The 11,274-nt window shown below is 46.3% G+C and overlaps 1 protein-coding gene across 2 annotated transcripts in view; it reads right to left on the reverse strand.

Moving 5' to 3' along the window:
* PTPRN2 (protein tyrosine phosphatase receptor type N2) overlaps positions 1-9,221 on the reverse strand; it is a 1,065,122-nt gene extending 1,055,901 nt beyond the window's left edge. The window contains exon 1 of one of the 2 annotated variants that reach the window (XM_030550108.1): positions 8,899-9,221. In XM_030550108.1, coding sequence (XP_030405968.1) covers positions 8,899-9,004 — 106 coding nt within the window. In that variant the 5' untranslated portion in view covers positions 9,005-9,221. The remainder of the gene's footprint in view (positions 1-8,898) is intronic. The other variant, XM_030550107.1, reaches the window with a different exon arrangement.
* Positions 9,222-11,274: the final 2,053 nt, after the last annotated feature.

The following is an 11,274-nucleotide window of genomic DNA, read 5'->3' on the forward strand; positions in this document are numbered from 1 at the left end:
TCCATCATCAGCAGTTGCACAGGCAATGTAAAAGCATAAAGGAATCCAAGAGATTTCCCCCTAACTTGCTATTTCTGTAGTTTTCAGGCCTCCTGCTCAAGTTGGCCAAAGTAGCCATCCACAAACCAGGAGGAGGAAGCTGAATGGGGAGCTGCTCTATGACTCTGGGAGCTATTTCCAGCCCTCACATGATCATGCCTCCAAGCAGAATTCCTCTGGGCAGTGTCCACTGACTCCTTAGACATCTTTGAGGAGCACTGGGCACTGTCAGGGGTTCTCTGCTCGGTGTCCTCCTCTGGAGCCTGGATTTTTCAATCTTTGACCTTCACTCCCATCTGTTTTTTCATTGTTGTCCCAATAATTCATTTGTGGTCTGGGTTCAGTGGTTCCTCCCCTCAGTCGAAAGGGGGAAAATCATTCGTTTTGGGTGGCCCTAAGCTGACCTATCCCAGTACCAATAACAGGTAACTCAGGAGACCCACTGACAAGTAGCTGGAAGCTTTTTCTCTTGGACTGAGGGAAGCCTGGGTAGCTGAGTGCTGAGCTGGAAGCCTGACTGGAAGTAGGGACAGATCGGGTATGCAGTATGCCTAAAACTCTGGCAGACTGTAATGATCTTGGGTAGTGGGAGTGAAATTCATGAATTTGGGCCACTTTGAAGCTGGAGCTAGCCTGTAAAGAAGGTCACCGGCCGAGCCCATCGGGGCGGAAGAGTCAGTTGTTTATGCTATTTTCTGTTGGACTACAAGTGAAAAAAACTTTGAAGCCCTGGGGGAAGTGAGTGGTAGGAAGTAGATCGCAGGGAAGCATGCTCGAATCATTGTGAGGTATTTGATACTACTGCCTCTCATAGGGCCCAGGGTCAGAGATTGGTAGAGAAGGAGAGAGGGCCCTGGCTCCTCTATCAACCTCCATTTTGTGGAAGGGGCTGTGATGGAGTTGGATTTCACCCAGAATCAAGACCCATGAGGGATTATATCACCACTTGCCCTGCAACTGTGGGTGCCTTACAATGCTTTGCTGCTGTAGCTCCCAGCCTGAGACACTTACAGCCAGCCTACAGGCATGCAGGCAGGACTGGATTAACACAGGGGCTTTAGGGGCTGCAGCCCAGAGCCTCTGGCTAAGGGGGGGCCCGCAGGCCCATGGGCCAGACGGTGACTGCTGCTTCTTTTCATCCAGCCCACGGCAAGTCTCCATGTTGCAGGCCAGGCACCAGTCCCAAAGCATCAGCACCCTGCTCTCCGTGGGGCTGGAGCCATGAGTGCCAGCTTGCCAGCATGCCCCTGCGGCCCCTAAGCGAGAGGCATTCAGTGACTCTCTGCATGCTGCCCCCATCCCCAGTGCCATGGCCAATAGGAGCTGCAGGGGCAGTGCCTATGGGCACAGCAGCATGGATCATGCAGAGCAGCCTGGCCCCTCCGCCTAGAGGCTGGACGTGCCGGCCACCTTGGGGAGTAGAGCAGCGCAGAGTCAGGGCAGGCAGGGACTCTGCCTTAGCTGCGCTGCACCACCAAGAATCACCTGAGGTAAGCACCTTGCAGCTGGAGCCTGTACCCTGCACCTACAGCCCTGAGGCCCCTCCAGCACCCAAATTCCCACCCAGAGCCCAAAACCCAAACCTTCTGCTGCATCCCTGGCCCTACCTCCCCCCGCTGGAGCTGTACCCGCTTCCACACCCCAACCCCCTGCCCCTGCCCTGAGCCCACTCCCACACTCCAAACCACTAGGGGCCCCACAAAATCTACAAGAGAGTTAATCCAGCCCTGCATGCAAGTCACGTCCTGAGTTTAGCAACTCTGACCCCAGCAGCCCAACCTGGCATCCACCAACTTTGATTGAGAAATACTAAGGTTCAGTTCTTATAAAGAGACAAAAGCACATCATGATGTATTAACTGGGATAAATGCATCCTTCCATTTAAACTCAGCACTGAACTGGTTTACAGTAAACATAAAACAAATTTATTAACAATAGGACATATATTAATTTATGCCAAGTAAGAGGAATAATGTTAGAAAGCATCACAAGCATATAAAAGTGAAAACATCACATCTAGAAGTCTAAAATTTAATCTAGCAAGGTATAGTCTGTCTTCGGGATGGTTTCTCAACTATATTCAGTTTCCAGAGACTTCAACCCCTTCTCCCGCTTGGTTGAATGACCTATCTTTCTCAGCTTGCAAAAGCTCTGTTCCCTTAGGTCTGTCTAGTGATGGACTTTTGGTTTTGCTTATATCTTCCAAAGTTCAATTACCTCAGTTCAAGAAGCAGGATGACCATATTGTTCTTTCCTTCCTTTGGGCTTCCCATCTCACTGTATGTAAATAGGGCTTCCATTGTCTTGATTTCATGATGTTTAATTTATATAGGAAACAGGTAAATAACTGTCTTCTATCTTGTCTGGGAAGGAACCTGTTTCTCCCTGTTTGGCCATAGACTTTAAAACTTAATATCATTAAGTATCCATATTTCCTCATACAGTGATAATACATACATTTCACAATGATATTAATCACCAGTGTGTCATTAGCTTTCAGAAAAGACATCACTCTATGCACTTTTATAATAAAGTAATGTTGTATACAATCAGTTGATTCAATTGCTTATCACTTTAGACACTCAGTCTTTAGAGACCAGTAAACCTGTGAAATTGATTTTTATGAGAGTAACCCTTCAAAGTAAAGTTTATTAAAGCTGTGAGGAAGACAACATAGAGTCTTGTGGTAAAGGAAGCGTCATCCTCTTTCTTCCTCACTTGTTAGCTTAAATGGAAATTGTTTTGTTTCTTGCCATCATCTCTTTCCCTGCTGTCTTGATGGTCCTGTTTACTACTTACATGCAAATATGGAACTTCATTGCCTTTGCCCGAAGAACAAGCTGGTCAGAGAACCAAATTCACACTCCTTTGTCTAAGTGAGACCTGTTTACCAACTCCCCCTGACATGCTTAGTTTAAGCACACTTTAGTCATAATTCTAATATATACACATCTCTCAATACCCACCATGTACATATATCACACAAAAATATTTGATATTAGTTTTCAAATGCCACCTCAATGCATATTTTGTACAAAATGATTACACTAGTGTAGAGTGTGAATGCAGGGGTGCCCAGTGTCACAGGGGCATTAAACCTCCTTCCCTGCCCCCACCCCAAAGAAGACAGAGATACTGTAATCACTGAGTCAATGGCATGCCATCCACAGGGGCCCAGAGGTGGGCTGAAGACCTTTTATTTTGTTCAGCTCTGTTATCCCAGAAGGGGGTGAAGCCAAATGGTGACCCAGCCAGAGGGCCGAGTTTGCTATGTACCGAAAAGTGGACCACCACCATAGTGTTGAAGTGATTACTGGTGAGGGACACTGGCAATAGGAGAGAGCTGGGACATAGTGACCTAATCACTAGAAAGCACCACTGGTAAGCCCAGTCCCCATCACAGGTGGGTTTGGTAATGTTAACACCTGTCCACTAAGTACCAAACTGAGATCAACTGATTTGCCATTCCCCAATAACTAGCCATCAGATGGCAGCAACTTTCAGCCACTACTAATCCTAGGCTGAATTCAAACCACTGACCAAAATACACTGTATCCTTTTGTATCCTTTCTTCGGTCTTGTCAGCCATTCAGTATTCTTGTAATTTAAGAATCAACATTTGGATGTAGAACTAACTCCATATTCATACAGGCCCTCCTCCTTCTCTCTCTCTCTCTCTGTTGCGGGGGGGGAAGAGGGGAAGAGAAGGAGAGGGAACCCAAGCCCCTGATCTGGCAGTTATTCAGCATGTGCTCAACTTTACTCATATAAGTAGTCCCAGGACTGAAGCCCAAGTCAATTTTGTTTAGCACAGTGTTCTTTGTGAAACTCATACAAATAATATACAGCACTATCTAAAAGTCTGTACGTTAATGTAATCAGTTTCTACCTACCTACCATTGTTAAAATTAACCTGCAACTGAAATGAAATGTAATTTACTCTGTTCATTCACTGTATGTGACAAGCATGAATGGAACCTACTGTTACAGCTTTATCAAAAAAAGGATCTTTCCTACTTTTTCTAAACTGAAATGCTGCCACATAAATTATAGTCCACTTGATCTTGGTTTACATTTACAGCAAATTTTGATAAAATAATTTCCAAAGCACTTTGACGGCAACTGTTATTATAGGGTACATGGAAACAATTGTTTCCAACAATTTACTTTCCAAAACACTTTGATTTATTGCAATCATAATAGAGAGCTAAAGATACAAAAACAGAACTCAAGTTTATAAACCACAGAACTACATTGCTACATTCAAAATACATCATAAAATATTAACTTTTTTTGTACAAATAACCACATCCATTTCACTGCAGTTCATAAGCATCACCTTCTGCATTACAAATGTATATTTTAAGTCACCATATCTAAAATAAAATTAAACATCAAAATACAATAATTACTTAATACCAATATTAAGGTGATTGTATTCACCTTAAAGTACTGGCCTAAGTTTAATGTTTTAGTATAAATAAAAGATCTCTTCAATGCAATACTGTAATAAACAATACTGACAAATTCTTTTGTTCCCAAGTTTCCCACAGCATCTAAGTAATCTAATATGAAAATCAGATCCATCTGTATCTTTTTAAGAGAGACCCTATCAAATTGAAACCAAAAATTCTGTATGAAAATATTGTACCTTCTGTACTATCAAGATTAGTAAAACTGCTTGATTTATGTATTTGAAAACATGTTGTGCACAGCCAATTTCAGTTTCTCTTGTATAGCTATTTAGTAAGGGAGAAACTGACTAGCCGAAAAGATCCATATTGCCACCAGTAGGGGAGCAGAATTTTTTTTTTAAAAAGGGAATTTAGAAAACAAAATAAGGATATATTGTTTGTAGGCTGCTCTGTCAGAAACTGTTGTTTGTGTTATTGTTTTTTAAAATAGTTACTCATCAAAAATTCAAGTTGGCAGTGTCCTTTTAACATAAAAGGATTAATTTAGAATATTAAACTATCAGCTCTATTTTTTTTAAATCAGTCTTCTGAACACAGTTTATATACTGGATACAATGTACTCAGCTGTTTTTTTTCCTCTGAGAAACTGAACACCTTGTTGGAAAAGATAAGACCATCTCTTCTTGGCTAAATCTAGTTTTTTTGCCATATGTTTTCACATTTAGTTGCATGAAAAATGCTACCAGTAAAGAAGCAATTTAAATGTCAATAAGCAGTAGCAGGCAGTATGTTCTTTTGCTGATAATGGTATCTTATAAAAACACATTCTTACAGGACAGACTTGTAATAGTATGTGCAATATAGGGGTAGAGGAAGGAAGACCTACAGATCTAATATTTTATCTTGCATTTTAACTTCTCAATACCCAACTTCTTGAAACAATCATGTAGGTATCTGTTATAAAATAGATAACTGATCATTTGAAGATGATCATTTTATTGTAATTAATAACTTATCCAACAATTTTGCACACAAAAACGCCCTATGAGGTTCTGCAAGAGTGTATATTTATATTTATGAGTCAATCTATAGTAAGACTTACTGGATCACCTGCTAAATACAAACTAAATATGATTTTTTTCGATAAGTACATTGGTTTTAAGTGGACTCCAGCTTTATTATAGAGGTTTTATAACATATCTGTGTATATTTGCACTACTGTGTGTGAAGAAAGTGGAACTGTGTTGAAACAGAGGAAAGCAAATGTATAACCTCCACGGCAACCAAAAACCTCAGACATATGGTACAGTGTTAAATTTGGTTTTATTGCAGTAGTTGTTGCCTACTATTGTACAAACCCTTCATAATTAGTAAAAATTAAAGTTTTGAACTCACGATTAACAAGATACTGAAATGATGTTCCACAGAGTGATTAATAAAATTCTAAAATGATGAGAGATTTTAAAACTGTTTCCATGACCAGCAGTGCTAGAGCTGTTTATTTTCCTGACTTTTCTGAAAGGCAATAAAGCTTTTCCTCCTTTTAAAAAAGATCCATACTTTCAAACTTCTTGTGATTCCCTAAAAGGTTTTAAATTTATGTTCAGGGCACCAGGAACCAGAAACTGAATTGTGTCAAGAAGCGGAATCTAAATGACTGCATTCTTAAAATAAAAGAAAATACTAAGATAATATTGGAAGATTTTGGACACAGGCATATCACAAGATTTTGAGGCCATGAAGAGCGGGGTCCACGACTGAAGCAACTGAGGATGCTGCTGCTATCTTCAGTCCAAAATCCTTCTCCCTAAAAATATGTCTCATCTACCCCCCTCACAGCAAGCATTTGATGTCTATTCTCTCTGGCTTGAACACTCTTACTGAAATCATTAGCTTCATTTTTAATCCTTTTTAACAAACAATATCATCATTAGGAATACTGCACAGTTTGCTTTGGAGGGGTGCCTCTGTTTTGTATTTAATTGTTTTATTATAGAAAGGGGGATTTCTCAGAAGAAGCTAATTTAGCTAGACATTCTGATCCCTCTTACTAGTCCAGGCAGCCACTAAAATGATGCCAAATGCAGAACTCTCCAAGTCAGCACCTTCTTCTTACAAGGTGAGTCACTGTAGGAAGCTGTAGGTCAGGGTGACTGTTCGGATAGATATCATTGTGAGTAGCTTTGATGGGGATTTAGTTTTAAGAGTTTCAGTGAAAGGAGGTGGTTTGTTGTGATGGGGTTTGGATAAGAAGATTTAGTGTTTAGCTGCAGAGCATGAGGTTAGTTGTAAGAGTGTCTCTGAATAGATTAGGGTTAGTGTTGGGGTCTCATGATTTGGGGGAGCTGAATTTGGGGAATTCAAGTGCAGGGTTTAGTGCTTGGAAGTTCTCTGTGGGAGATTTATTTAAATGGAATCTTAGTATGAGGCCTTAGTTTGAGAAGGTCTCAGCAGGATAAGGCTTTCTAATGGTCTTCATGGGATATTCAATAGTTTCAGGGCTCTCCATGAGTTAAGCTTAACCTGGAGTTCAGTATTGTGTCCGTGGGTGGGTTAATTTGGGGTATCTCAGAAGGGGATTGTTTGGGAATTTCTGTGTATAGGGATCTCAGTGTGGGTTTAAAGCATATGAGGGGCCCAGTGGAATAAATTGTGATATTGGGAGATTAAATATATGGAGACCTTGATGCATTTAGTTTGGGGTAGGTGGCAGTGGAGTACTTTTAATTTTGGGGACTCGGTGATTGGAAGGTTTCAGTGGAAGATTTAAGTGTGAGAGGGAGACTCAGTGGGATGAATTTAGTTGGAGAAGCACGTGGGGAGTTGTCTCACACTAATGGTCTCAATACGGTGAATTTGGTAGGGGGGTCTCAGCAGGATGAGATTAGTTTGAGGGGCTCCCATGTAGTTGATCTCTATGGCTGAATTTGATGAGGAGATTAGGGGACTGGTGTTGAGGGTCTCTGTGGGAAGCCTCAAATGAATGGTCTCAGTGTAGCAAGTTTAGCTGCTTTGAATCTCAGGGAATGCTTCCAGGGACACAAGTACAGGTAGACATTAGGGAGCTCTCACAAATGCTTTTGGTGGTGTAGTCTCTGTTCAGATGGATTTCACCTGAAAGTCCTCAGTGGGGAAGTTTCATACAATGGTCTCAGTGGGGTGGGTTTGGCAGGAGGGTCTCTGGGGATCTCACACAATGGACTGGGTGGGGTCAGTTTGGCAGGGAGATCTCACACCATGGTCTCAATGGGGTAAGTTTGGAGTGGGTCTCCGGGGATCTCACAGATGATGAGTCTGGCAGCGGGCTCTGCAGTGAGGGGGGCTCATGAAACTGGCAGTGAGGTGAGTGGGGGGGGTCTTTCAACCTGGTGAGTAGGGAGTAACTGGGGGGGACACACATGAGGCTCACAGCAGGGTGGGCTGGGGGGGTCTCACACGAGGCGTTCGACAGGAGAGGGCTGGGGGCTCGTGCGGAGGGGCTCACAGGCGGCGCGCAGCAGAGCAGCATGGGGGCTGACACCGGGCGCTCGGCAGAGGGGGCTATGGGCGGCAGGGGGGCGGCCACCGGGCGCTCAGCGGGGTGGCTCGGGCTGAAAGGCTCACATGAGGCGCTGGGCAGGGCGGGCTAAGGGGGACGGACACCGGGGGCTCGGCGGGGCTGACACCGGGCGGGCTAACGGCGGCAGACAGGCTGACACCGGGCGCTCGGCGGGGCTGACACAGGGCGGGCTAAGGGCTGCAGACAGGCTGACACCGGGCGCTCGGCGGGGCTGACACAAGGCGGGCTAAGGGCTGCAGACAGGCTGACACCGGGCGGGCGCTCGGCGGGGCTGACACCGGGCGGGCTAAGGGCTGCAGACAGGCTGACACCGGGCGCTCGGCGGGGCTGACATCGGGCGGGCTAAGGGCTGCAGACAGGCTGACACCGGGCGCTCGGCGGGGCTGACACCGGGCGGGCTAAGGGCGGCAGACAGGCTGACACCGGGCGCTCGGCGGGGCTGACACCGGGCGGGCTAAGGGCGGCAGACAGGCTGACACCGGGCGCTCGGCTGGGCGGGCTAAGGGCGCAAGGGGGGGCTGACACCGGGCGGGCTAAGGGCTGCAGACAGGCTGACACCGGGCGCTCGGCGGGGCTGACACCGGGCGGGCTAAGGGCGGCAGACAGGCTGACACCGGGCGCTCGGCGGGGCTGACACCGGGCGGGCTAAGGGCTGCAGACAGGCTGACACCGGGCGCTCGGCGGGGTGGCTCGGGCCGAAGGGCTCACAGCAGGCGCTCGGCAAGGGGGTCTCGCACGAGGCGCTTAGCGGGGGAGGAGGCGGGTTACACGGGGCGGGCTGCGGGGGGTGGGGACTGTCCGCCTGGCAGTCCCGCTCACCTGTGAGAACCCAACCCGGCCCGGCCCGGCCCGGCCCGGCCCCTCCTCTGCGGCCGCAGCACTCACCGAATCTGGCCTGGGCGGCTCCGGCGCGGGGGAGCTGGCTGTGCGGGGCGGCGGCGAAGACCGGCAGCAGCAGCAGCGGGAGCATGGAGCCGAGCGCCCCCATCATGCCTGGCCCATAGCAGGCGGCTGCCCGCTCCGCTCCCTCCGGCGCTCAGTCCATGCTGCCTCGTCCGGGCTGGCTTCGCTTCCCGGCGGCTCCCTAGATCCGGCAGCAGCAGCTTCAACACCCAGGACAGCTACCAGCGCCGCCGGCCCCTCCCCGGCCTCCACGCCAGGCAGGCAGCAGGAGGGGCAGCCGGCGCACAGGCGCCTCCTCCCTGCACATGAATGAGCTCCGCGCTGCAGCTGCTTCCCATTGACACCCGCGGGCCGGGGCTGTCGCCCCGCCTCTGCTGCCCGCAGCCTGGACTGGGGGTGCGGGAGCTCCCCCCCTAACTGGACTGGCTTTGGGGGAGCTTCCCAGACTGAGGGAGGGTCAGGGCGGGCTTCCCTAACTGCCTCTGCTCCAGACTGAGGTTCCCTATCAGCAAACGTTGGTGCCTGCAAGGTGTAGGAAAGATCAAGTATTTAAAACAACAAAAAGGGGCCTCAGGGTGAAATGAGGCTCAAACGCCCCAAAATATCAGCTTCCCACCGTCACCCACAAACACCCTTGACATTTTGATCTGCTGGCAGAAATACATTTTTCCTTCTAATTTCTCTTATGAGGAGGCTCCACTGCGCCGGGTACTCAAGTAATTATGGGGAGCAACAAGAAAAAATAAGGACAGGTGGTACGGTCAAAGGGTCAAAAGTGGGGAAATCGGTAGGTTCCTGCCACACAGGTTAGGATCTCTCAGTCCCCCATCTCCCCTTCCTCCCATGGGCACTGCCGATATTTTAACAAGGATTCCCACTAACATTGTCCTTCCCCTTCTCCCCTCCCCGCCCCCCCAAAAGCCTTTCTCAGGGAAAATTCAGCAAAACATGAGAGAGTGGGGAGTAAAGAACTTGAGAATCTATTCATCTGTTTTCACACAAGCATAACCCAAGGAGGGAGGAAACGTTATATTAAGTGCATACTGGATACGTTTACAGTAAATAGCAATACAGTAAGAACAGTTCATCCTGCTTAATTTAAGTGAGAGGGAAAGCGTTGTAGAGGGGTATCAACTGTGTGTCTACCTCAAAGAGATTTTTTTCCAAAATACTTGCAACTTCTCCATGAAGACGTTATTTGTCATTCAGGAGTATTTTAAGAGCCCACTGATGAACCATATCCAGCAGGGCTGATTTCGAAGTATCTGTATACGCTGTGTCTCCATTAGAAACCTAGTTATCACCCCAACATCCTCTTTAACTGAATGGCTGGCTGTTAACTAGGGGACAGGGGGATCTCGCAAGAACCTTCACCAGAAGAAAACCCACTGCTTTTATTTCCCCTCATAGGCTCTTCTCATCACCTCACCATTTCGATAGATCCTGTAGTGTGCCTAGTTAAAATCCCAAGAATCTTGCATTCTTTCGCTCATACAGTTGTCCTGTTATTGCTCTTGCCCTCAAGCCCCGGGCATACAAACAGCTGGACTCCAATACCACACACTGTTAATGACTGAATTCACATATTGGTGCTGGGCCTTTATGTAAGTTTTTTCTCACTTTGGCCTTTATGCAAATGACCTTTCATTATATTTGATGACATCTCTTCTTCCTCTTTTTACTGGGCTAGAATCATTATAGCCTCTCATTCAGGAACTTTATAAAGTTGGAATAAAGCATTAACTGTCACTTATCATAGATGTGGAGCTGCAACATACATGGAGGCAAAGTATTGCATTCTGGGACCCGTAGTCTCTGTTGCTCTTCCATATTAAAGTTTACAGTGACTGCAGTCTCCTCTTCGTTATGCAAATTTTGTGCCGACACCAGCATTCCTACATTTTGCTTTTATGAGCAGTTTGTGAGGCCCTCCCTTAAGACGTAGGAGTGATAGTTGTGGACGTGGTACAGGGTTACTTCCTTACTTAATCATGGTGGAGGAGATGCAAAGAATAGGACAATTCATGACTTCTTGGAAAAACATAAGTTTGGAAAGTAGTAGGCACACAAAAGTGAAGAACATTATGTTATTTAATTTCACCGGAGATCTGGGAGGGGGGAAAACTAAAAAAGCAATATAGGGAACAGAGATGGAAGTGCTGCAATATAAATTAGGCTATTCTCATGGATCATGCAAACCATTTGGCTTTAAAGCCATCAGTAGAGAAAACAATGAAAAAGGCCATATACATTTTCAGGAAAGTGCAAAAAATGACTGAATTAAGAAGGGACAAATAGCAGGCATAATGATATAAGTTGTTTAATATATCATAAGATAACTGTAACATTAGTGCAGAT

The sequence above is a fragment of the Gopherus evgoodei genome, chromosome 2, assembly GCF_007399415.2.
Source record: "Gopherus evgoodei ecotype Sinaloan lineage chromosome 2, rGopEvg1_v1.p, whole genome shotgun sequence".
Taxonomy (NCBI): domain Eukaryota; kingdom Metazoa; phylum Chordata; order Testudines; family Testudinidae; genus Gopherus; species Gopherus evgoodei.